Source organism: Bemisia tabaci, chromosome 6 (assembly GCF_918797505.1).
Source record: "Bemisia tabaci chromosome 6, PGI_BMITA_v3".
In the NCBI taxonomy this organism is placed as follows: Eukaryota; Metazoa; Arthropoda; class Insecta; order Hemiptera; family Aleyrodidae; genus Bemisia; species Bemisia tabaci.
Window position 1 is genome coordinate 48,054,115 of NC_092798.1, and position 27,899 is coordinate 48,082,013.

General features: G+C 38.5%; 1 protein-coding gene and 1 long non-coding RNA gene across 2 annotated transcripts in view; one reads left to right on the forward strand and one right to left on the reverse strand.

Moving 5' to 3' along the window:
- The window catches only part of Tsp (Thrombospondin), a gene marked incomplete in the record, with an annotated part of 69,156 nt that overhangs the window by 13,304 nt on the left and 27,953 nt on the right, over nucleotides 1–27,899 (forward strand). Inside the window, 2 exon segments of the mRNA XM_072301763.1 lie at nucleotides 13,030–13,200; nucleotides 15,540–15,763. Of these exon segments, the coding sequence (XP_072157864.1) occupies nucleotides 13,030–13,200; nucleotides 15,540–15,763 (395 nt within the window).
- LOC109031377 (uncharacterized) lies at nucleotides 21,686–26,189 on the reverse strand. The gene is made up of 2 exons (XR_002008796.2): nucleotides 23,431–26,189; nucleotides 21,686–21,947 (listed from the first exon to the last, which is right to left on the reverse strand). It is a non-coding gene; the product is annotated as an uncharacterized lncRNA (long non-coding RNA).

Genomic DNA, 27,899 nt, shown 5'->3' on the forward strand with positions numbered 1-27,899 from the left:
GGGGGAAACAAGGCCAAAAAGTTCGTTGAACTTTTTGGGAAGGAAAATAGACTAATGGGAAAAAGTTCATATATCTGCGCATATAAAAAACAAGCAGTGAACTCCAACACAATGTGTTGATAAGGCGCGTCATTAACTCGCACATATCAACCCCTTTAGTTTTCGTTTACAGAGATTTCAAAAAAGGCAAGCAGCACAACAAGAGAATTAACGATCCAACAGTGCAAGGTCAACGAGGCACCTTGACGAGACCGTGTATTGTAAATCTAGAAAGCTATTCGAACAAATTTAAGTTTTTTGATCTGCCTCAAGCAAAATCTTATCAGATTCTTGAAGAAAAGTGCTACGGAAAAATTTAAGCGAAGAAAGGAAAAATTCTGTCGAACTCCTAGAAGATAAAGTCGATTTAAAGGTATTTTTGGGCTAAAATACCCAAATCACCGGTATTATAAATCCCGTTATATTATTGAAAAGAGATTTATACTCGACTAGCCGCTGTGGCTCGCTTCGCTCGCCTCGCGTCTAGCCGGGGGCTCCGCCCCCTGGACCCCCGGTCACTCGCTTCGCGAGTGACTTACGGCTCGCAAGCGAGCCGTATTCCGTGCCGTAAATGCAAAAAGATGATAAAGTAATGTAATCCAATAAGAACTGTTTTCTGAATACATGAAGCATTATGGATAGTTTCCCTGTAAGGGATTTTTCTTTGGGGGGGGGGGGGGGGGGGGCATTAACTGTTAGTTAAAAAAGGCGAAGTCCCTCCGGAATATGACAATGTAAGCCCTGCGCACTTGGTATTGGCCAGTAGGAGTAGCTCACTGGCGTCCTCCAGGACTCCAGCCAACACCACGCCAAAGCCACAGACTTAAACAATCATACGTCGGGTGGCGCCAGTTGTAGAGAAGTTTAGGACTTAAGAAAAGAGACAATTTCGAATGTTACATTAAAAAAAAAGCATCTCATGCATTTGGCCATCATATCTTTTCAAATTATATTGTTCTTATCCTTTTAAAATGTTTCGTTCTTATAACGAAAATATACAAATGGAAAAAGCGCTCTACCACGCGTTACCGTTTCTGATGAGGAAGTGTTCATAAATTACGTAACGCACTTTGTCACTGATGCAGGATGCAGCTAAGTTGGCAGCGTACACGAATAGACTGATTTTCGGAGCAACTCAGAGGAAGCAATTCAGTCCTGAAAACATTTTGTTTCCTGTTTTTTCCCACGGTTTTCCTTTGCTCTTCGATAAGATGGCTGATGTAGGGGTAACGGGAGGGACGAACATAATTCTGCAGTGGTAAGGAAGAACGCCGTATGAGTCTTCAGACGTTGCCAAATTTCCCCTGGAAAACCACTAAATTTCAGGAAAATTTTTGAAAATTTTGGATACTTTTGTTTTTAATTTGATCTAAAACGTCTGAAAATTTCATGGGGAAAATATTCATAATTTTCCTCAAAAATAAACATTTTATCGAAGAAAATTTGGCAACTCCCGAATGTTCATATGTCGTTCTTCCTTAGCAGGGCAGAATTGCAAACACTGCGCTTTAAAAAAGAGACCATTTTCGGTTTTCTTCAAAGTATTCGGACATAACTCCAATAAAAATACAATGAGAGGATTAGCGCGAGGTTTGGATGTCGCTCCCTGGTCGGAAAATCATGTTTTGACTCGTCTGCCGACAAAATCTCGTCAAAGCGTTCAAGAACAGCTGGGCCTGGACAGTCAGGAGACCAGGCGGCAGCAATAGATCTCAATTCGTCATCCTTTTTTCCCTTCCTGCTCGGCCTAGTGGAGCTCCAAAAAAATTGATGAAATTTCTCCCATCGGGTTCGATTTCAACTTTCTCAGTAAATTTACGCTCTGCTAAAAAAGTATATTACAATGAATTAAATTTCGTCGTGATATGTTGATAAGTAACGGAAATATCGTTCAGCAAGTTATAAATGCAGCAGTTGTGGTATCGATCTTAGTGTACCGTAGAATCATGTATTTTCATTAGTTTGACCACCATTCTGCTCAAAATTTCACCGCGAATCGAAAAATATACACTGTAAAAACAATTTCCGAATGATAGAAAAAATTGCATTTTTACTGTCTTTAAATTTTGAGGGTCAGATTTTGTTTGGCATATGAGACAATAGGGCTGCGATCCCGTAGCGAGCAGTCTCGGGCTCGAGGGTTGTTAGACAAAAGGACGGTAAAACCCATGTCATCGGGCCGCTTCGACAGTTTTATGGAACCACGTAGCTGGGGCGGCTTCCTTTTATTCAGACAGAGCAGTGCTGATACAGAGTCCGCGTTTGACCTTCGGCGTTGGGTGAAGGCTGTGTAGTAGTAATATGGAGAGGGGTCTATTTGCATCTCTCAGCGGTTTACACAGATATGGCTGAAAAATTGGAAATTCTCATAGTTTTGCGAGCATCTAGGAGCTAGAAGCTTTCAATCGACCCAAAAATCGTAAAAATCGCCCCGGTAGATCTCTCAAAATAGGCGTTACAACAGGAACATAACCAATTCCCGGGAACTTAAGGCCGGAGGGGGGTGGATTTGGCTTTAAGAGCGTCTCAGGAAGAAGAGTCTGAAAAATTTGGAAGTCTGACAATTTTGCGAGCATCTAGAAGCTAGGAGCTTGCGGTCGACCCAAAAATCGTAAAAATCGCCCCGGTAGATCTCTCAAATTAGGCGTTACAACGGAAACATACCGCAACTCTCGGAAACTTAAGGTCGGAGGGGGGTGGATTTGGCTTTAAAAGCGTCTCAAGCGAAAGAGGCTGAAAAATTTGGAAGTCTGAAAATTTTGCGGACATCGGGACGTCAAGGGCTTTAACCAGAGTCAAGCATCGTCGAAATCGGTCCGGTAGAACTCCAGAAATAAGCGTTACAGTGAAACCCCCAACGATTTTATTTATATAGATATAAATGCAATTGTATTAAATATGTCTTGATTTTTTTATTTTAAACGTCTTTTCATGCAAAGAAGCTTAACCATGTCCATGCTTTATTCATTCATGAATTGAAAGTAAGCAATCCACATCCCGAAAATCTACCGATTTGCCGTGAAAAATTGCAGAAACTTGATATATCAGGTCGATGTACCCACTCTTTGAATTTACCAATCGATTTAGTGAGTGCACGTATGTGAAAGTCAAAATGCTATAGTCATTTTGGGTGCATTCATTTTTCATGAAACAATTGTAAGTAATTTCAATCCCGAAAAACCATACATTTTCCGTATAAAATCGAAAAAATCAAAATATGTCGACTCCCTGACGTGAAAATTAAATTCTACGTGTGAAAATACTTATGTATCGATATGCTGAACAGAATGCCCGCCTCTCCTCGTAATTTACAAACCGTTCCTATACTCATCTCAAAATTTTTCTCAGAGCTTTGTGTTATTATCAGCTTCCATTTAAACCCCGGTTTGATGGCCGAATCGGCTGCCCAAAAAGCAAGCCATTTTTGAAGGGCTCTATGAGAAATTCGTGATATTATCAGCTCTCAGGAAATCACCCCATGGGTAAAATTGCTGGTATAAATTTTCGAGAGCTTAAAATAATCGTATTCAAGAAACTAAGGCATTAAACTATGGAGTCAATTTCGTTTTAATAATGTAACGGGATTTACTTGTCTTCAGGTCAAAACTCATACAAGGACGCCCCTTGCAAGAGGCTAATTTTTTGTAATTTCACTCAATTTTTTCTCCTTTTTATAATTGAATTGCTTGTCACATTCTGAGGTCAATCATATTAAATTGTAATTTATACATTTCTTTTTTTTCCCCTTCATTTTATTTTTTGTTTGGAGAAGTTTTGTTGATTTCTTCGGATTTCGAATACTGTAACTTCTCTTCTATTTGGCCGATTTTTATGAATGAGACCTCTTTTAATTCGTGTTTCAACGGAGAGTAAGGAAAAAATTGCTAAAAACTCGCGAAATAATTTTTTCGAAAATTGGGCGAATCCTAGCGTGACGGTGAAATGGTTAATGAAGCGTAAGTAATTGGGCGAGGAGCTGAGGATCCCGGCCTAGCTTGGCGACCGTCATTAGCTATTGTTCGTCGAGACGCCGACGCAGTGATCAGGAGCGTGGGGAAGAGAGGGGTAAGTGGATTCCTGTATGAGCCACGTTTAGCTAATGGTCTAATGAGTCTCGAGGCTCATCACAGATTGCACTTACACAGATTGCACTGTATTTCTTAGTTTTAATAAGAAATAAAATATAATTCTGTAAAATTAGTAAATAAATACCAAGATAATTATTCAGGATGTCAAAGACTGACTGAAAACTTTTTATTAACCTCATATGATAAAAATATTATTATCAGCTGACACTGACATTGTTGTCAGATGAACAGCACTATCAGAGCACGGGTACCAACTTTTGAAAAGTATAACAGAGGTTTGGAGATCTGTCAAAGCAACGTTCTGAACAAAGCGGAGGAGTTAAATTCTCATTCCGAGAGTGCCGACCTGCTCAGCCATCCTCGAATCAATTCGCTTGATTCTGCTTATATATGCATATTTTAAATCAGCGCGTCGTACTCTTAGGCTTTTTTTAAGAAAACCAAGTAACGTAGACTCTTGGTATTCACTGCACATAAACTAGAGAGCCCCAGAATGAGAAACAACTTTAAATCATAATTATTGACGGATAAATAAACTTTTTACACGCTTTGGAAAATCTCAGAAGTTCGCGGTAGTCACTTTTCGGTAAGGAACTAAGGGACTCGGTTATTGTATCGAGCAAGGTTCGAAACGATCGCAAAGGCGGTATACTACGTATACGCGCCAATTGACCACTTTTGCACAGATTAAGAGAGCTAATAGGATGGATTGCTCAATTCACCAAGAGTATGGTCGGAAAATTGGGCACATTGGTCAAAATGCTCTATAATGATACATTTCACTTCTTTTTCGCATTCGTGTCACTGGAAAAAAAGTCGCTTGGATAGAGTCCAGACTCTTAAAAACATTGACAAGAAAAAATACTGTCGATTCAATCGGATTTTTGCTTAGATTGAGAACCAAGCCTCTTAATTTAAGCGGATTTCCCTTTGATTCAAGCAAAAATCCGATTGCATCAAGAGTATGTTTTCTTGTCATTGTTTTCAAGAGTCTGGACTCTAGATCCAAGCGACATTTTTTTTTCACATGACCCTATAAAACGGCCTGGCCTGGTGTGGTAAATAATCCTTCACCTTACGGATTCCTTCCTCTCCGGATTTCCTCGGTTTCAACTTATGTTTTCTTGTCACCACATGCAAATGTTTGACGTTAAATATGAGAAAAATTTACCAATAGACATGTGTGATGTGTCAACTCAGCTCGACAGCAGGCGTTAGGATTTCTCTAGAAATGTTTTCATTGACTCTTGAGACTATAACTTATTCACGCTGGCCGCGTGTTTACAAAAAGACGACTGTAAATAGAAACACAAATAACACGCAAAATAGGTTGAATTCGGGCTCGTGCTGAGTCACTTCGTGTTTTCTCCTAAAGCGAATATTCAACTCGTTTTTCAAGTGTAAATTTAGTGATGAGATCTTCTCCGCAGTGTAACTTACGCAAAGCGGGGAGGGGGTAATAGTTGGATACGCAACCCTCGCACTTGACGAATACGAAAAAAATTAAATTATTTAAGGCGCATATGCTTCGTTAGAAATAGAAACCTCAGAACGAAAGCATAAAACTGAGTGTGATAATATAGATACGTTCTTACGGCGCGCTCATCCAACATTCGTGTTGGAAATCCCTGTTTGTTTGAACGTACGATCGAAAATGAAGATTCGAAAAGGACGTGAGCTTGTACAAGTGCCACTGAAAAAGAAGGTGCTTGGTTCAAGCATGATAATTCTTGAATTTGCCGCCAAGAATTTGTTTTATCTTGATTTAAACTGAACTTTTCTTGATATAAGCCGAATAATTCTTGGGTTAAGCGAAAACGTAGTTTCTATTAAACAGCAAAATTCTTGATTTAAGAAAAAATACTTCTTGGCGGCAAATTTAAGATTATTTTTTTTCAGTGAGGTTGATGTATATTTGTTTTCAAAATTTTACAATATTCCGAAGATAAAAGTTGAAATATATATATTTTTTCCTCAAAATTTTACAATATTCCAAGGATAAAGTAGGATCCTCGCCTTAAGAAACACAGTACCCTCTCAAAAAAAAAAAAAATTGAGCAATACTTCCTCTCGTTCGTGATAAAGGTTGAAATATGTTTTATTTTTTTTTCAAAATGTTACAATATTCCAAGGATAAAGCAGGATCCTCACCTTAAGAAACACAACTATACAGAATGAAAAACAACTTAAGCAGCCAAAATACACATAATAAAAGAACAACTTAATTTGGAGAAAAAGCTAAGTTGTTCTTTAATTATGTGTATTTTGGCTGATTAAGTTGTTTATCATTCTGTATAGTCGTGTTTCTTAAGGCGAGGAGCCTGCTTTATCCTTGGAATACTGTAAAATTTTGAAAACAAAATAAAACATATTTCAACCTATATCACGAACGAGAAGAAGTATTGTTCAATTTTTTTTTTGAGAGAGATTTCTGTGTTTTTCAAGGCTAGGATCCTGATTTATTAATTCTTGGACTATTGTAAAATTTTGAAAAGAAAATAAATATATTTCAACTTATATCACGAACGAGAAAAAGTATCGTTCGATTTTTTTTTCAACATAGTACTGTGTTTTACAAGGCGAAGGATATTAATTTATCTTCGGAATATTGTAAAATTTTGAAAACAAATATATATCAACCTCCCTGAAAAAAAAAAAAAGGATCTTAAAATTGCCGCAAAGAAGTATGTTTTGTTAAATCAAGAATTTTTCAGCCTTTTCCCCCAAATTAAGTTGTTCTTTTATTAAGAAACACAGTACCCTCCAAAAAAAAAAAAAAAAAAAAAAAAAAAAAAAATGATGACACAGATGGCGCAAGGTTTATTTCCTACAAATAAGTATCCATGACGGAGACGAAATGTTACGTTGTGACGCGACTCAACTACGCGGACGGTGCGGTGCGCTGAGCGGTGGGCGCTGCGTCGCGACGCCGCGCCGCTCCGGGCGTCCCTCCCGCTCCGACCGATGTCGAGCCGCCTACTGCCCCAGTGGGCTCCCGGCCGACGCGATGCTGGTGGCGTCAACCGCCGCGCCGCGCGCCGCATCGTCACCTCCCGTCGCACATGCCACATTGCATACATGCACATTTTTACATCATTCCATCGCTTTCCACAAAATTTCCAGTGGAAAGGGCCACTAGACAAAGTACAAGGTTAAGCATTCTGATACATGTTTTTTAACTAAAATTTAACGCTAAACACGTCCGTGCAAAGAAAATTACTAAAATTGACTCCAAGCCAAGATATTTCTTGACGCCGGAATACAATTCTTCCGCTCATGCACTGGAAAAAAAAAAAAAGAAACACATTGTATCTAGAGTCCAGACTTTTAAAACATCGACAAGAAAAAGTACTCTTGATTCAATTAGAATCTAGCTTAAATCAAGAACCAAGCCTCTTAATTGAAGCGGATTTCGTTTTGATTCAAACAAGAATCCGATTGAATCATCAGTATTTTTTCTTGTCAATGTTTTCAAGAGTCTGGACTCTAGATCCAATGTGTTTTTTTTTTTTTTTTTTTCCAGTGTGGAAACTCAATGGTCAACGTGAGTCAAATCGCACACTAAATTTACCATGGCAGTCTCCAAGCTGTGAAAATATGGCAACCTCCCTATGGCTCAGCTATAACAAATGGTTTACTTTAATGGGATATACCTATTTCAACGTAGCTTTACATTTTTCTGTAATTTTCATTGCGCAGATTAGCGCGATCCTTCCTTATACTGCTAAATGAATCACACCCAATTGTTTACCGACGTTCCCATCCTTTTAGGAGCTAGGGCCTGATTTTTAAGGCTACTCAGCAACACCAGCTCATGATGTTAATATTTCAATTTTTAATTTTTTCTTTTGGCGAGCAGGCTCCTTTTTTCCAATAAACGATTGCATGCTCCTAATCATTTATATAAAACACTTGTATGAAAATTAAGAGAGCAATTTTAATGGATCCAATGAAAGGAAGACAATCGCTAACGACACTATGATAATTTCATCGGTAAACGAAGCATATTGTTGATCCAAAAGGGCCGTAATTTCACCGATCACTTTCTCCGGCTGAAATTGGCACGCGAGTAAGCAACATTGTTGCTAGATATAGTTCTGAAAAATCTGCATATTTCCTATTCAAGCCAATGTAAAATATCCCATATCACAAATACACAATCAATACACAATCTGGCAACCTTGGTAGGCAATTGCTAGAGGGATGTTTTTAACCTCACAAACTGTGTGCGAGCGTGCGCATTACCACTCTCAACTATAATCTTTTCCAATTTTTTTTTGAAAAAACTCTTATTTTGCTCTATCGTTGAAGTTTGCAACAGGTCCAATCGACATCTACGTCTCGCTAAGTAAAAATGCCGTATAAGTCTTCAAGTGGAGCAAAATTTGCTTCCATAAAATGCGAATTCGCTGGAAAACTTGTGGATAATTTTCTCCCAAATTTTTACAGAATTTAATTTGCAATATTAGAGCTCCTAACTCCTCAAAAATTAACATTTCATCGGCGGGAGATTCGGCAACTCTCAGATTTTCATACGACGTTCTTCCTTTTACTATGACCATTACTAATAACTTTTCTTTTTGCTCTACCTGAAGTTTGCAACGGGCCCGTAATTGTGCCGGAGAGTATGAGGCTACGTTAGGCATTAATGCATCAATCCTGCGATTGAATCAGGCTTCAAATTTAGACTTTCTTACTGGGAGGTGTAGCGCAGTGGAGCGGCCCTGCCATGTTTACGGACAAGAACCCTAAATGCATTTCCGTTGAGCCATGGTTAGCACATGCTCCCATGTGTTCTGAGGCTCATCCCAAACTGCACTTACGGCTCTCTTCCGTGTCACGGCTGAGCTCGAGGCTGTATCCGTGGGAGTAAGTAGCCGAGTCGGCGATTCTGCGCGTGCGCGTACGATCGCCCATCGTCGCAAGGAGGATCGAGTCGATGGGAAAGGTCGGACATGATTTAAAAACTTTAAAAGCGTAAATCTTCATTGATATGAAATTTTAATGGTTCATAAACAGTTTTATTGGTTTACTGGTAATATTTTCTTGACAAAGCACGCTTTGAAAATTAAAATTGTATTGAGATAAACGTAAAATGTTACAATTTTTGTCAAATATTTCATGTCTGACTTCTTCCACAGATTCGTTCTACTGTGCGTCAATGCACTTGCCGCGACTCCGCGCAGGCACGCACCGCACCAACGCACGTTGTCGTGCATAAATCGTCGTTTCTTCGACGAAGGAACGTAACTCCATTCCAAGGTTGCAAAACTGACTCAAACGGTCCAATTATTTCCAAAATTTGCTTGTGGAATTTTTCCTCAAAATTTTACTGATTTCTGCGTTAGGTCAGAAGAAAAATCAGTTAAATTTTCAGTTATGAATGCCTAAAATTATCCTGGTAAAACCGCAATCTTGAAGGGGTTTGGTAAAATTAAAACCACTTGTTCAAAGAAAAACAAAGTCTCTGAGAAATTGGAGGGTTAGTGTTCAAAAGTTTCTCAGAAAATTTAGTTTTTTAATGGAAATTCGGCAACTTTCAAGAGCTCATGCGGTGTTCTCCTAAAAGACGGCGTGGTAAGAGCAAACAGAGTAAATTCACCGTTGGGTCGAATCACTGAATCTGTGAATCGAGCGGTGAATCGAACGCAGCCTACGGGACGGGGAGTCGGAGACTCGAACGAGCGAGTAAGAATATAAACAATGCGCATTCCTCCACCTATTTACGGACATCGAGCTCACCTTAGTACCTTAGTTTCAAAAAAACACATTTGACTATAAACTATGGTACGACGTATCTAAATCGCTATGTCTTGTAATTTCTGCGGACTTTTTTTTTTAAAGAGACAAAAGAGCTTCACACTGGAAAAAAGTCTCCAGGAGCCAAAGCCTAGAGTTAAAAAATTTGACCGAAAAAATACTCTTGATTAAATCGGATTTTTGCTAGAATCAAAAGAAAATTTACTCAAATCATGAGGCTTGGCTCTCGATTCAAGCAAAAATCCAATTGAATAAGATTATTTATCCTGTCAATTTTTTGAGTATCTGGACTCCGGATCCAAGATACTTTTTTTCCCAGTGAAATGCAATTTCCCTCCTTTTCCTCAGAGAACAAATTAAGAACATTTTATGGGTGTTATGTGAATTTTCCAATGAAAAATAAAGGATATCGCTGCTGTGTTAGGTAAAAACGTAATGCAAGCATTTGGACGTTGCCAAATTTCTCATAATGAAACGTTTATTTTAGGAAATATTTATCAAGATTCCTACTTTTTTGCAGGAATTTTTATTAAATTCGCAAATACATTTTTCTGAGGAACAAGAGAGGAAATGTTCACAAGTTTCTCAGGAAATTTGTATTTTTTAAAAGGAATTGAACAACATTCAATTGCTCATACGTCGTTTATCCTTAACACGGCAGAACAGAAAGTCTTTAACTGTGCAATTGGAGTTAAAACGTCTTCGCAAGTTCCACCCTCGAAATGTGCCGTGCATTAGAGGCAAAAGCCGTATGAACATGAACAATCAGAAGTTGCGAAATTTCTACTCATGAGGTACCAAATCCGTTAGAGAATGTACTTTCCTCGCATTGTTCGGAAAAAAATTTATTCAAAATGTAACATTGTGTGATTAGAAATTTCAAGAAACAAGATTCACTCTCTAAAATAATATTTTTCCGTCTTCTTTCTGTTCCGGACCACTAAACAAATCACACCTTGTAAAAACATCCTCCTGAAAACCGGGATGGCAAAATTTGCGGGCGAGTTGGTTGTTGGTCCGGCGCTGCAGGCCGAGTGGAACATATGGTGGTCGTTAATCATATGGTCCATTGTTTGACCCCATAAAACGCGAGTTTGTCTGGACCATATGGACGTAATCCTCCCAAACAGAACTATGTGCATTGAGACATGAGCCCTGAGATCCATAAGAATACATGCGTAACAGGGCTCACGTCATGATGCCCATAGTTCCGTTTGACGAAAATACGTCCATGTGTTCGAACCCCAAGTGAAAGCGGCGCAGTCTGGTCGTCGAGGCGTACCTCGATTCACGCATGAGCCCCAGAAAGCGTTCATTGATATGTAAAACAGGGCTCACGTGGAGATTGAGTTACGCCTTTTCGTCAAAGGGGCGCCGTGGTGTGGCGCTCCGACGCGTCGTTTATATTCACACTCCATGCAAACTTCCAGCATCGCCACGCGTCGCGACGCGCAACCGATGCAAACGACGCTCACTTTTGTGGGCTCATGCACACTCGAGAAGGTGACGTCATCGAAGGGATTCTCCATTGAAACGTGTATCGATAGTGTCGAATTAGATTCACGCAATTCACAGATTCTTTGAATAATATCGATTGAGTTAAATCCATGGCTTACTTTAGTCAAGCACGTGGGCATCTACGGAGAAAAATACATTCGATTTTTTACGTAAGAGCGTGAGTCCATCTAGACGTTTCAAAGTCATCACTGACGGTCATTTTTGCGCAGGTGTATTACTAACAAGAAATTCCTGGAAATCGTTTTAAACTTTGGTTCATCGTAGAGGGAAAAATCTGTAAAGCTTCTTCCAGGAAATAAATTATTATGGAACTAGTGACATGATTTTTCAGTTCATATTTTTCTTTAGTTTATACATGTTTTACCTTGTTTAAGATTTGAATCCGTTGATATCGCTTTTAATCATCGGCTTCTGATTCGGAAAACGAATATCAATAAGTGAAGGGAAAAAAAGAAGTCAGAATAGTTTTCTCTCTCCAGGGAATAGTTTTCGCTCCCAAGAAAAAAGTTTTCTCTCCCGAGGGAATAGTTTTCTCCCGAGGGAATAGATTTCTCTCCCAAGGGAATAGTTTTATCTCCCGAGAGAATAGTTTACTCTCCCAAGAGAATACTTTTCTCTCCCGAGAGAAAATCGTATACAGTGTTGTTCTCGCTTTGAAAGGTACAGCCAAGTACTACTTTTTAGATTTTTACAATTTTTTTTTTTTTTTTTTTTTTTTTTTTTTTTTTTTTTTTTTTTTATCCAACTGAGGTAGGCTGACTTTTCAGCCAAAACGTTTTGGCGATACATACGTGAAAATTAGTCTTGTTACCTGCTGTGTAATTTGTTTTATTATTGTATAAATTTTCTGTGAAGCATCAATTTTATTTCATATTTTAGTTAATGATGAAAATTTTTTCCAGAATTCCCCATAAAATAACCATAAAATACAACTCTCTATTGGTAACAATATTAATTAAGGAGATGAATGGTTTTCAACTAGTTTTATACGGTTGTTTTCAATTCGCCTTCAGCTGCGTCCGCAGCAATTGTTGTTTCGAATATGTTGTGCGTGCTGATCTCAGCTCATTACATACTTGACTCTTCGAAGGCGTTTAATGTGCGAAAGTAGAGCACCCTATTGGAGAACAACAGAAGTGAGATTAATCCCTACTTCATTCGTTTTCCGACAGATTGCGCTACTTTCGCGAATAAAACGCCTTCAGAGAGTCGAGTATGTATTGATTTGAAATCAGTACGCACGACTTATCCGTAACAACAATTGCTGTAGACGCAGCAGAAGGCGAATTGTTCAGTTCAGAGAGGTCGAACATGACATTTTAGACTAAAATACAAATGTTGATGTTAATTTCGTTGCAATTTAAATTTCAAGGGGTGCTTTAAAACGAGAATTTGACCAAGAAATCAATAGGTCCACTGATAGAACCTCAAAATTATGTAGAAACGGAGTTATAAGCTTTTAAAGTGTCCAAATTTTGTCCAACCTCTCTTTTGGACTGCTGTGGGTCGGTTGGGAGCCACAGGTAAGTTGCCCACTGTGCGAGTTCCCAATTTGTTTTGCTAAGCATATGTGTGTTTGACCGGGTGCCAAAGGATAATGGGGTGTGCTTTGGTTTGTTTTCAGAGTCGAGCAAGGTGTTGGAAGCCGCGGTGGAGAGCGACGAGATGATAATTAGCTTCAACCACATCAAGCCGCGAAAAAGACTCCGCGGAGATGTCGAGACTCTATTCTCGGTCGAGTTCCCCGGCTCGCTCCATAAGTTCGAGATCCAGCTGGACCGGAGAGCCAAACAAGGTACAGCCTACTCACTCCATGCCCACTCTTCTTCTTCCTCTGACTCTGCTGCCCGTCCTAATAAAAACCGCCTCTTGGCACTGCTAACGATTTGACAACATTGTTTTTCCTCCATTTAAACCTATGAAAATACATCGATTCTCGGAGAAACCAGGAGCTCCGACACAGTGGCGTGGCGTGTTTTACGATATATCGATTGATCTGCCATTTAAATCTATGGAAAAGGATCGATTATGAAGGTGTTCGCAACGAACACCTTCATAATCCATTTTTTTCTATGGCTTCAAATGGAGAAATATCGAAAATCGATCCTTCACGCCATGCCACTGCTCCGACAAAAATCGATTATTCTACACAAGTTTGAATGGAAGAAAACCAATGATGCCAAATTGCTAGATCCGCCGCTGAGCGCCGTTAGAGCTTTCAGGCACTGTCAAGTACTCTTCGATAAAATACGAATTTATTGGGAAAGTTGTGGATACTTTTCTTCGATTTTTTCAGACAGTTTTGTTCGCAATTTTAACGAAAAAGTCTGAGAATCTCAACGAAAAATATGCGTAGCTTCCGCTACGAAAGCGCCTTTAATGTATGTGCGTAGCAATCATATAGCAAATCATATCGATCTATTTCAGTCTCATTAACAGGTGTGTGCTCAAAAAGCTCTGTTAAAATTACTTTCGAGTCAATAGTTCGTAAATACTTTATAGCCCTAAAACTTTCCTATGCTCCCTCTCTTTACATCTTAAACGCTTTTTCGAGACTTTGAACGGTTCCATTCATACGCAGCAGCGCGTGAGATTGAAGGAAGCAACTATTCGTGCTCCGGAGATGTGCTCATTGCCTATTCGAAAACTTGCAGGCGTTTCGTAGGTGGCTTCGAGAAGAGTACGAGTGCTACTTGTTTTAATTGAGCTAATCGTCGAGTCAGAGGCACAGGCATCACCAAAAAGCTCGATCAGAAATAAAATCTGACTCTCATTATGTCATCATTTTACTTGTAACTCTAATCCCCACATTTCTTTTAATGCCAAGAAACTTATACTTGCGCTGTTTTTTTCAAGCCTGATATAATGAACGGGGCCTGTTTTTCCATTAAAACGCCAGAGAAGAGGTAGAGATATCCTTAAAAGTACTCTCAAATCAAACGAGGCTAAACATAGTCATGAGAGGATTAGCCAATTTTCTCCTGCTGTTCTATTGCAGTCACGATTCTACTTTTCTCGTTTTGAACGAACACTTTCCTCGTCATTTGCGTGGTACATATTTCCATGCCGTGACCAATGAAATGCAGTTTAGCGCCGTCAATAAAAACATAGTAATACCATTCATAAATATTTAACGCCAAGCTCGTTCCTATCTTTAATCGCCACACAGGTTGATTTTATTTCATTCTGTCGGAGTCCTTAAATGTCCATCAATGGATGGAGGGCGTATTTTTACTGAGCAGCACAAGGCAATAAATTTTCCGAGCATGATGTCATCAATGGAGACGATATTTGATTCATGTATTTGTTTCTTTTCTTTTTGTTGGACGAAATAGTGAAACTGTCGCAGGCAAACAGTAATGTAGGGCATTCTGTCAAATGCCTGGGCAAATAGTCAAATATAAAGGATTGCAATTCTGATTCTTCTCCTAGTCTAGTTTTGGACAATATAATTCATTAAAAAATAATCCATTATTAATATAATCATATAATATATCGACGGTGTAAGTCGGCAATCACATAACTCGGTTTGCGACGTCGCAGACTTCCTGTCATACTTTCTTTTTTAAACGGAAAACTACTCAACGGCATTTCTTTAAAACTGCCGTAATTTTTCTTCTCTGTGCGAAGAAAATTCTGCATTAACTTTAAGGAATGATGTCAATTTGTTCTCCTTTAAAAAAATAACACAGAGGAGGAGATTTCCAGACATCACAAACGAGATTTGTGATTGCGGATTACGCCGTCGATATTTATATTGATATATTAATTATATGAGTTCATTATTTCCTCATGTAAAAAAGCAGTCTCCGTAAAAATGTGTATCATTGAATAGTATATTGAACAATTTTTTGACCTTGAACGGACATTTACCTTAAAATTTGTGGCATGTCATAAAACCCCATGAATTTCTGCGATTTCAACGTTTAAATATACGGGTAGTATTGTAAAGAGGAAGGAACAAGGAGAGTTCGTAGATTAAACATTGCAAACTCGTGAGCTCCGCCGCAATTTAACAAAATTTCATGAACTGTCCAAATACTTTTCTCTCAGGCATTTTATCAAATGTCTGATTTGACTAATTTCCTGCGACATAACTATGATCAAGACTAGTGATATGAATGATTCTTTCAGTGGTTTTGGAAATCTTCGAGAACGGTCAGAAGCATAAACAACATTTCACGGTGAAAGCTTTGGACGAGGACACGGCTATCCGTTCTCTGATATTCGTGGTGAATCAAGAACACATAAAGCCGGTCATCTCCCTTCACTTCAACTGTCATTCCTACGGAGTCGTCAGTCTTCCGGTGTCCCTGCGACATCTCTACAAGTCCATGACGACGCCTTCATTACAAATCGTGAGTTCATTGTATTGAGGAAACTTACTTTAAATTTGAAAAGTTGTTGAGCCGCATGTCGCATCCATATAGAATTATGAGTGATACAATGTGAGCCAAAGATGCGTAATTTGTTTACAATTTTATTTTTCAGGTGCTAATGCATTTCAGGACTCAGCCCCAGTCATCAGAGCATTACCTAAAGATACATTGCCAAGTTACATATTAGAAAAATATAATTACAAAACAAGAGAAACCGGAGGTAGCAGCTACAACTAAATATTAGTCATAAAAAGTCCAGCAGTCAATTGAAAAGAAGATTACAAAGACAAGACACAATTTTTTTTTTCTTTTTTGTTGTCTCTTTCTGGTATTAAACATATCAACTTCTTACAGAAATAAATCATTTAGATGTAACCTTACAAGACACAAATTAAAACGTACAGATTTCTGGGTAGTATATTTTTCTAATATGTAACTTAGCCATGTATCTTTAGGTAACCTCTAATGATGGGACTGAGTCCTGAAATGCATTAGCACCTGAGAAATAAAATTGTAAAAGAATTATGCATATTTGACTCACGTTTTTATCACTCAAACTTACTTCAGCAGAACGGAACTACGAAGGCTGTTCTGCTGTCCTCAGCTAAAACGCCGTAGCTCCATCCTAGATTTTTTCAGAGTTTTGTTGACAAAATATTTTATCACCGAAAAACCAACGACCGTTTTTTGAGATCGAATTTTGAGATCGCACTGCTGTTGTCATCATGAGACTAAAGAATTCTAACGAAAAATATAGCATTCGATACTGATATCGAAAGTGCACTCGAATGCGATATTTTTCCTCTAAAAATACCGCGCCTTTGTGAAGTTGAATTTCTTGTGAAATTAGATACATGAATTCTTTAGTCTCATGACAATAGAAGTGCATTTCAAAATTCGAAACGAATGAAGTAGCTGAAATTAGGAACGAATTGATGCGATGTATCGCACGTTGCTCTGACACAAAAAAATGACAACCGTCGAATCACCTTAAGCGTTTACAATTGAGGTTTTACTTTTCGCCTTTAGCCATGATACGTGAAGAGTGGAAATTCAAAATCTGGAAAGTGTCATCCGGTATTGCTAAAATTGTGCATCTTGCTCCGTAGCGTAAAAGGACCTGAATACTTCCCTTCATTAAATTTTAGTGAAGAATGTTCTATGAACTTTGACCTTATAGAAACTGGTGCTCAATCGTAGCAACACCTGGGGCACTTGCCAGTTTTGAATTTATGCTCTCCCTATAAAAAAGATAAAAAAGCACTTGATGAAAAGATTCTCAGGTTTTTGATTTTACTTACTCAGAAGAGGAATAGAGGAACATATTTTGACAAGCTCGTTTCCACACCACCCTTAGGAAAGCCCGATCAGGTAGAGGATACGGTGCTGCTCCTGGAGGTAGAGCTTACGCGCGCGTTTTTTTTAACGTGGTGTCGCCAAGAGCCCTAATCCACGGGGAAGGGAAGAAGAAAAGGGAGAGGGAAGAGGAAAAGGGAGAGGAGAAGAGGAAGAAAGGGGAAGGGAAGAGGAAACAAAAAAATACACTCACCAACGCCGATGCATCTCCACCTGTCACTTCTCCATGCCGTTTTTGATACTCCTAAAAACAGCTGTGCCCGAGAAGACGAAAGTAGTGCCCTCCCATCTGATTATGAGGAGGAAATAAAACAGTATCTTACCTTCGGTTGCGGGAAGATCCAGCAGCAGCACCTGGAACAGAGAATAAAAAAAGAAAAGAGAAGAAAGAAGGGAAAAAAAATAAAAAAAAAAATGCGACGATCCCGTACGATGGCACCAGCAGCAGCACCTGAAACAATAAAAAAAGAAAAGAAGAAAAGAAGGAAAAAAAAAAAAAAATCGACGATCCCGGTACGATGGCACCCAGCAGCAGCACCTGCAAACAGAGAATAAAAAAAAGAAAAGAAAGAAAAGAAGGAAAAAAAAAAATGCGACGATCCCGGTACGACGGTGTCCCACCAGCAGCGGGCCTCCCCCAACCCCGGCTTCCAGCGTCCCGGTTTCCTTTCCCACCTCCTCCCTTTTTTTTTTTTTTTTTTTTTTCCACTCGTGGCTTGCTGAGATCCTCCGGGGCGTAACGCCCCGGAGCCGCCGTCGCCGGCAGGGGCGCCCGCCGGGACCCCATAAGGGTCCGCTGGGCGCCCCCACCCCCGACCCCCCGCGAGGGGGGTCAAAAGCCCCCCCTTGCGGGGGGGCAAAGTGACCCCCCTCGCGGGGGGTCGGGGGCAGGGCACGCCCAACGGACCCACGGGGTCCCGGCGGGCGCCCCTGCCGGCGACGGCAGACCCCGGGACGTAACGCCCCGGAGGATCTCAGCAAGCCAGTCGCGGAGAAAAAAAAAAAAAAAAAAAACAAAACCCCTACTCCTCCCCCCGTGATCCTACTCCGCGGCCCCTCCCCCCTTGGAAAACCCTGCTCCGCGATCCTACATAAACCCAACGGAGTCCCCCTCTCCTCGGGAACCCCCTATGGGAAACCCTGCTCCGCGATTCCGCCCCAACCCCACGAGCCCCCCCCTCCCCGAATCTCCCCCCTTGGGAATCCTCGTCTCGCGGTTTGTCCCAACCCCACGAACCCCCCGTTCCCCGGGAATCTCCCCCCTCAGCGAGCCCTCCCCCAAAACCCCCGCTTCTTCAGCCGCATCTTCTGGGAACAAACAAGATAAATCGAGAGTCATTAGTATGGGTTTGCAATGGATGACAAAACTGGTTTTCAGAATTCTATTACAACCCCTCATCATAATAGATTATGACAGCAATTAAAATAATTGGACCCATGTATGCTAAAAGGAGCTATGTGTTTAGGATTTGCCTGCAACGTAGTGGCTTCTAGCCTAAATGTGTCCAGAACTCTCTCGCCAAGATTTTAGTCAAGGCATTATGCCACAATGAATCAAACGTAGGTATTATTTTTCCAAATTTTAATTTGAATTGCAGTCATATTCAGTCTTTGGACTTGCAACATCAATTGGATCTCATTTTGCAATGAGAAACCACTATCTCTAGCTCTCCCATAAAAGCACGTATCTGAATAGGGAAACCAATGGTATGTACGTCGTTTCTGAAATTGGCAGCAAGAAATAGTGGTTCCTTATTGCAAAGTGTAATCCAATTGCAAGTTTGCATTCAGTCTGTAGAATTGAACTGCATTCAGCAAAAAGGAATTAGTATTCTTGGCTCTTCAAAATTCACCTACTTATGTTGGAAAATTTATGAAACTCGTGTTTTTTCTACGGTGAACCGAAAAAGATAATTTATTTTTGCGTAATGCAGCTCAATTTATCCCAGTTCAATGCAATATTATTTGACTGTATTAAATGAGAACCATGCACTGGAAGGAATAGCAAATACTTCTTCTATCTCTTTAAGCAGCTGAGGGCATTTAAGTTAAGGTGATTCGACGGACGTCATTTTTTGTGTCAGAGTGACGTGCGATATATAGCATCGATTCGTTCCATAATTTCAGCTACTTGTCATTTCTTGTGAATTTTGAGATCGCACTTCTCTTGTCACGAGATCTGAAAATTCATGTACTAATTTGCACAAAGAAATTCAACTTCACAAAGGCGCGGTATTTTTAGAGGAAAAATATCGCATTCGAGTGTAGTTTCGATATCAGTATCGAATGCGATATTTTTCCTCTAAAAATACCACGCCTTTATTACGTTGAATTTCTTTGTCAAATTTGGTACATGAACTCTTCAGACTCATGACAACAGAAGTGCGATCTCAAAATTCGAAAAAAATGACAAGTAGCTGAAATATTAGAACGAATCGATTCGATATATCGCACGTCGTTCTGACACAAAAAATTGCGTCCGATTATCTTAAGGATACGACACGTTTAAAATATAATATGTTCATGGATTTTATGAATGAAATTAATTAAAAATTGATTGGATGAAATTTCAATCATACTAGTAAATACTACTTTCTTAATTATATGCAACTAATACACATTTAGGAGGGCACTACTTCCGTCCTCAATGGCTCAACTTGCGGAGCATCCAACCTCTTCGTTTCTTTCCGACCTGAAACAGACTAAGAAGAAAAAAAAGGAATGATTAGTTCTTAACCTAAACCTAACTTGAAAACAAAAACTTTTATAACAAATTAGTTTTCATCCTTGCTTAATATATTTGTCAAAACTCATACCTCCTCTTTTCTAATGCTAAATCAATTCCGCACAAATATTTGGAACTTAAGTGTTTCGATGGACGCCATATTTTGTATCGCATCGATTAGTTCCTTATTTTCAGCTACTCGTCATTTTTCTCGAATTTTGAGATCGCAATTCTGTTGTCAGGAGACTGAAGAATTCCTCACCAATTTTGACAAACAAATTCAACGTAGTAAAGGCGTGGTTTTTTTAGAGAGAAAATATCGCATTCGAGTGCAGTTTCGATATCAGTATCGAGTGCGATATTTTTCCTCTAAAAAAACCACGCCTTTATTAAAGTACAGTTTGTTTGTCAAAATTGGTAAGTGAATTCTTCAGTCTCCCTACAACATAATTGCGATCTAAAACTTCGAGAAAAATGATGGGTAGCTGAAAAAATGGAACCAATCGATGCGATATCGCATGTCGCTCTGACACATAATATGACGTCCATCGAATCACCTTAGTGCAATTTTTTTTACGCTATTTGTTCTTCTGAGCTATTTGTTCTGTTAGCTAATAATTAGTAATTTCGAGTGGCTTTTTGCATGCAGCATAATTATAATTGTCCTGATTTTAAATACTTAAAATATCAAACATCATTTAATGAGCGATTCAATGATCAAAATGTGACTGTATGATACGTGCAAATTGACCATGCTGTACAGTAGAGGACATTGATAGTTTTGTCTTATTTCAGAAAAAATAGCAGTTTTCAGATAAGTGCTTTTGTGAGGGAAAAAAAATCGTAGTTTCAATCGGATGCATTTCTGTCAAACGGAACTATGTGCATTATGACGTGAGCCCTGTTATGCATGTATGCTTATGGGTCTCAGGGCTCATGTCTTAAGGCACATAGTTCCGTTTGACAGAAATACGTCCAATTACAATATGTAGTTCCACTGCGAATGGTGTAAAGCGGCAGATACACTTGCAAGTTAGAAACGCTTGTTAAAAGTGAAACACCAATAGGAAACCGGGATTTCGATCGCTCGACGTCAAAGCTATCAAAATCTTCCTTTCGTATTGGTGTTTCACTTTCAACAAGCGATTCTAATTCGCAGGTGTATCTGAATCTTCAGAGGAGACGCCAATGAAAGATGGAAGAAAGAATAATTAAAGAAAGGGAAATTAGTAAGACGTAGATACGATATAAAATGAAGAGAGCAAAATAAAATTAGGTATGAACTGCTTCCATTGCACCCGTTTCTTGCCAATCTGAAAGAAGAAAAAACATGGAAAATTAGTTTGAGGTATTTAGAATATATTAAAGAAAAAAAGAAAAATAAAAGAAGATGAAACAACTTTCACTGTGTTCGTTTCTTATCGATGTAAAAAAAAATGGAATGATAAAGATTTAAAAAAAAAAAAAACTCTGAGAGAAAAACTTGTATGATGTTTGAGAAAAAATACCAATTCTGTAAATCAATTTTATCCGCGATCAGTATGCTGAAAGTGGCTTGTGCTCTGACCCTGTCTCTTGTCAATTTAGAAGTACGGAAAAAAGACAAATTTAGTCCCATAAAATTAAGTCCTTGATTGTTTCATTCAACAAGCAAAATGCCGGGAACTTCATTACTGCTTTGCCGATCTGGAAAAATGGAAAAATGAAGGAAGCAGAGCTGCTAAAGATCTAACGTAAATTAAAATTATAGCCTGTGCGCAATTTTTTTTACTAAAACTTTAACGAGAGTTAGAATATCGATGGCTAAATATTGAAAATACTTATCTTTGACTGTGACGTCGCAAATCTCTGCTCTTGTTTTATTATTTTCAACCAGAACTAATCAGCAGTTTTTCATTAAAATTTCGGAGAACTTTCTTCACTCATGCTGCAATATTCACGGAGAATCTGAGGGAGATACCTCGGTTACTTTTCTTTTCTGAAAGTAGAACACCATCGGAGATTTTCAAACGTGGCGGTGTAGTTGCGCATTTTTTATTTAATCAATGTATTTTGATGCGATTCTGGATGCAAAATGATGACCTGAAACAGACAAAAATAAAAAAAAAATTATTACAAGTCTAAAAGCATGAAAATAATTGGGAAGTTAATGAATAATTGAATTGATAATTAATAAATTTTAACCTAGCAAATATGAACTTCTTCTAAAAATTCTGGGAATTTGATTTTGTTTATTTTTTTGGACTAGGCGCTAAAAATTACTCAAGAATTCAAGAATGCAAAACAATGACCTAAAAGAAAAATAGCAATGATATAAGTCTAAAAGCATGAGAGCGATTGGACAATTGGACTACATTTTGCAATTTGGACCTATAAATTCTGACTCATCTGAAAAAACACTTATGCGCATAGTGAAACTAATGGCACATACTTCGTTTTTAAACCGGGCTAGAATTTATAGTTCCAAATTGCAAAATGCAGTCCAATTAATAAATACTTTGATTGATTACTTTTAAACTTTAACCGAACGAATGTTCACTTCTATTAAAAATTCTGCGATTTTGATGGTTGATTCTCGTTTATTTTTTCAGAATAAGCGCTGAAAATTACTCAAGTATTCAAGAAAGTTTTCACAATCTAAGGGTTTTTTTGATTGTGTAGATCAGTGCAAATAGCAGGAAAATAATGAAGGTGATTCGATGGACGCCATATTTTGTGTCAGAACGGCATGCGATTTATCGCATCAGTTGGTTCCATTTTTTCAGCTACTCGTCATTTTTCTATAATTTTGAGATCGCAATTCTGTCGTCAGGAGACTAAAGCACTTACTTACCAATTTTAACAAAGAAATCCAACGTAATAAAGGCGTGGTTTTTTTTTTGAGAGAAAACATCGCATTCGATACTGATATCGAAACTGCTTTCGAATGCGATATTTTTTCTCTGAAAAAAACCACGCCTTTATTACGTTGAATTTCTTTGTTAAAATTGGCAAGTGAGTGCTATAGTCTCCCGACAACAGAATTGCGATCTCAAAATTAGAAAAAAATGACAAGTAGCTAAAAAAATGGAACCGATTGATGCGATATATCGCATGCCGTTCTGACACAAAATATGGCGTCCATCGAATCACCTTAATATACTGTTGATCCATAGAATTAGAATAAATTGGAATAAAATATTATTACTTTCATTGATCTTCTTTTTTCCTTTTTTTTTTTTTTTTTTTTTTTTTGAGAATATGAGTACCTAAAACGATGATTAATAAAAATTTAAACCTGTTACGGCCGTAGTAATGATAAAACACTATGAAATATACCTAAAATTTACAATTTAAAAGCGACAAAATTTCAATTTGTAAAATAAAAGTTTTGAAAAAGAATAATAAAGTTGAAAAAAAAGAAATAACTTTGAAAAATAAAAATTTGAAATTTGAAAATTAAAAATTTAAATTTGAAAAGTTTAAATTGGAAAAATAAAAATTTGAAAATAAAATTTAAAATTAACTATCGAAATTTCAAGTGTATAAAAATAGAAGGTATGAGTAAGCTATAAGGTTTACTCACGTATTAGGAGCTTAATCCAAGTTGAGTCACTACAAATTTTGGAATTCCGGTTGCTGACTGTAGTGTTCCACTAAATCACTACCCACTACTCACTGAAACACTGAAGCACTGAAGCACTGAAGCATTGAAGCATTGAAGCATTGAAGCATTGAAGCATTGAAGCATTGAAGCATTGAAGCAGCACTGAACCACTGAACCACTGAACCACTGAACCACTGAACCACTGAACCACTGAACCACTGAACCACTGAACCACTGAACCTCTGACCTGTTCACCCATGAAACTTCTTCGCTCTCTGAACTCACACTGATTGAACTTTAGGGGTGGGGTCTCCCTTTTATAAGTTCAGTTGGTCTGTAGCCACCTCCAAAAATCCCACCCCCCTCTGCTGACCCCTCCTGCAATTAGGATGTAATTTAGAAACTATTTCCTCGTTGTCCTGTTGCGGGAAACCCGAATTTTACGGAACAAAAGGACAAAAATGCATCCCTTTTGTTCCATTGAGGTGGAGGGACCTCTTTATTGTAAGCAGGATTTGAAAATCCCTGATCTGTTCTTCGAGAAACTTCGAGACTACAAAACAATGAAAAAGGATTAAATTGTGTAAACAATAAGAAACAGGGAAAAGAACGCTGTGAGGATGTATTTGTTGGGGGAAGGGAGGGGTAAAAGTCCGTAAAAGTTTAAAAAAAAGAAGAATACTTAACCCAAAACCCTTTGGGGGGGGGGGCGAAGAGGAGAGGAAATTTCTAAATGAACTGTTCCAGAATGTTCCAGAAACAAGAGCGTCTATAGTGTGATGTTAATGGGGAAAAATTAATCAACGCAGAACTTTATTTTGCGTTCAAAACAACGTGGTTTTTTCTTCGTTCTCGCAATTGTCACTAAATCATCATGCGTGCACTGAAATCAGTAGCAACTTGCAACAGTTGGCAGAGCGCGCTGAATAAGCCGTCAAAGCCTTGAAATTATTTTTAGGACTGAGCCTTACAGCCTGTAAGACTGGGCCCTAAAGTACCTTTTGTGACCCACCCTACAGCCGTTCAGGACTTAGCTTCCTGCCTCTAGTTGGCGTCGTTTGACCTACCGTACTTCGAGGCTTTGAGGCTGAGGTAGTTCCAATTGGACTTCATTTTGCAATTTGGAACTGTAATCTTTGTCTCATCCGTAAAAAATTTTGTGCGTATGGAAACTAATGGCACATACGTTGTTCCTAAACTGAGCCAGAAATTGTAGTTTCAATCGAAAAATGCAGTCCAATCGACCTTAGTTGTGTCTCCGATGCAAGCTAATTTTTTCCTTGGATATTCCGTAAGTCGCAAAAAAGTCAGGTAAATCCAATTGAACTTCATTTTGCAATTTGGAACAACAATTTCTGCATCATCCCTAAAAACTTCTTTGTGCATAGGGAAACTAATGGCACATACGTTGTTCCTAAACAGAGCCAGGAATTGTAGTTCCTAATTGCAGAATGCAGTCCAATTCACCGCCTCGCATTGTGTGTCCGCATGCAAGCTTTTTTTTCCGCGGATGCTCTGAAAAAGTCCTAGAACATCATTTTGTTGTTGTTGAATTATTGAATTGAATTTATTTTCGTTTTAGTACAGAGGCATTCAAAGCTTATAGACAAATAGTTTTTGTCTCTACTAGCGTATTAAAATATCGCGGTTTATCCATTTCCGAGTGAGAGTCGCGCTAAAAATAATTATTCCAACAACCGTTCCTAATCAAATAACGCGCGTATCAAGAGTATTGAGTAGTTCTGGATGTTGGGTAAATGAAAGGCTTCCATTAGTCTTCAAGTGCAAAAGTGATGATTGGATAATATGAGACATCGGCTATAATCCGATATACCTACATCAACCGCGTCAGTTTCCCGCCATTCGGGTGCGTTTGAAATGTCTTGCAGTTTTTAGATTTTTCAAAAGCGGTTTTCTCCGCGATTTTGGCTCCATAAAAATGCGAAAAAATCACCACGTTATCTCCTCACATAGTACTTTCAGAATATTCAATAAAATAAGCAAGGTTTAGTGACCCATTCTAGATCGAGACAAATTGAAGGGAGTTTCACGCCGGTCACAAAAACTTAAGTTAAGAGTTACAAGCCGACGGAAATGAACCTGGGAGAGGGGCAATGACACGTGAAGAGAGGAAAGTGTAGTTGATGTGTGTTTTGACCCCTTCCGTATTGATTTCCGGCAGTGGCGTGGCGTGAATTGCGATGTATCGATTGTTTTGCCATTTAAACGTATGGTAAAGAATCGATTATTAAGGTGTTCGCTGCGGACACCCTGTTTATCGATCCTTTTCCATAGGTTTAAATGGCATAACAATCGATATATCGCAAAGCACGCCACGCCATTGATTTCCGGCTGCGGAATAAATCTTTCACCCTTCCCGGGTCTCGCCCCGCGCATCAAGCCGAGATATTGCATTATTGTGGTTTTTAGACGTTGACCCTGTCTTAATGGGAAATAGTTGAAAAGAAATCGATATTCCCGGATATGAACTGGGTTAAACTTTGCTTTGATTGACGGTTCCCGGTTGCGTTTGAGTTATTCTCAACCGACAGCTGTTTTCGATGACGATCGATCGTGGAAGTCGAGATCACTTTTCCAGGTGCGCTTATTTTGCAATTGGACGCATTTATGCTAAAAGGAACTATGTGCATAGGGTTTACGCGCAACATAGTCCTTTTAGCATAAACACGTCCAATTGTGGTAATAAGAGCAGTGTTCTAAAGCAACCTGAAGTATTTAGATTTACGAATACCTGAATACTAGCTGAGCTAATCTTACGAACCTCGTTATTGATATAAAATTAATGATTAATAATAAAGTGGATCGCTAAATACGCAAAGACGCATCTTTGGCTAACCATTTCATTATTAATCAATACATGCAATTTGCGGATGAACGACGTTCCACGCTGTGTATAAAATTCTCTCCGCTCTTCTCAAATGGACCGCGTTAAGCAGGAAGGAACCAAGTCACATCGGCTTTTGCCACGTTTGATCGAACAGTTTAATTTTTTACACGGAAAATGGTTGTGCGGATTTTTTTTGCAAATGTTAGTGAATTTTCTGCATAAAGCGAGGCAAATTCTTCAACATTTTCACAAAAAATCCGCACCCACGCTCTTCTTTAAAATATTACACTACTCAGTAAAATATGGCGACAGCTGATGTGGCTTGATTCCTTTCTGCTAATCACGGTTCAACTGTTCTCTCTACGCTTCAGAACTATGTTCATGGTGCCAAAAATTGTATTGCATTTTTTCATTTTTTCTTTATTTATGAATCGTAAATAATACGATGCCAAAACATATCAAGCTTTATAAGATCACCTCAATGGTCATTTATGCGTCTCTTTTTGAAATGAAAGCAATCAAATAATTAATTTGAAAACGGAAACACTTGTACATGTCACAAGCAGTCATTGATAAAGAACTTCATAAGCACGAACTCGGCTTGGAGCGCCTTCAAATTCTAGTAATACTCCCCGCTTTGCCAGGCAGTTAGTTTAGTTGCCTCTCCAAACCAAACAGAACTAAGGTCATTTGATTTTTCACTGTACACTTCTTGCAAGTGGGCTAGCTGGTGCCATGCATTCGAGAGAAAAATAGATGTCAAATTCTAAATTAGTACTTGTTTCTTTACTTCTGAATATTTACATTTTTTTTTACTTAAAAGGAACAATTAGGTATAGGGGATATCTTTAGGGGATAATCGCGATGAAATCTCAATTTTTTTGCGATAAAACAACACCGGAAAAAGTGAAGTTGATTTAACATTCTAGATGTAAAAAAAAAAATTGCGAGAACTTATAAAATGCTGAATTACCCGCCACAGCAATTGGACCGCGTTTAACAGAAAGGAACCAAGCCACATCGGCTGTTGCCACATTTAACTGAAGTATTTAATTATCCACAAGAGAACGTTTGTGCAAATATTTTTGAAAATTTTAGGGAAACAGCCTTGTAACATGCAGAAAATTCACCGAAATTTTCAAACAAATCCGCTTCACCGTTTTCATGTAATAAATTAAATTGCCCAGCTAAATTTGGCAATAGCTGATGTGGCTTGGTTCCTTTCTGCTTGACGCGGTCCAATTAGTTTTACATCTTGGCATTGCTAAAGTAACTGCTGTGGCGGCTAATTCTGCATTTTTTAAGTTCTCGAACTTTTTTATACATCCAGAATGTCAAACCAACCTCAACTTTTTTTCTATGACAGATAAACTCGCTCAAAAGTCGATAATCTGAGCAATTTTTTCCGCGATTAAGTGGCAACTGAATCGCGACTTCATTCTAGGGAACCAAAACCTTTCCGTTGGCCAATATTTCAAAGGTGCGTTTAACAACTAAAATATTCTTGAAATGAAAAATATGTATTTCCATTGAGATTGGTGTCAGTTTTAAACCGAATTTGAGAATTATATTTGAATATTGCATTAATAGCAAAAAATGA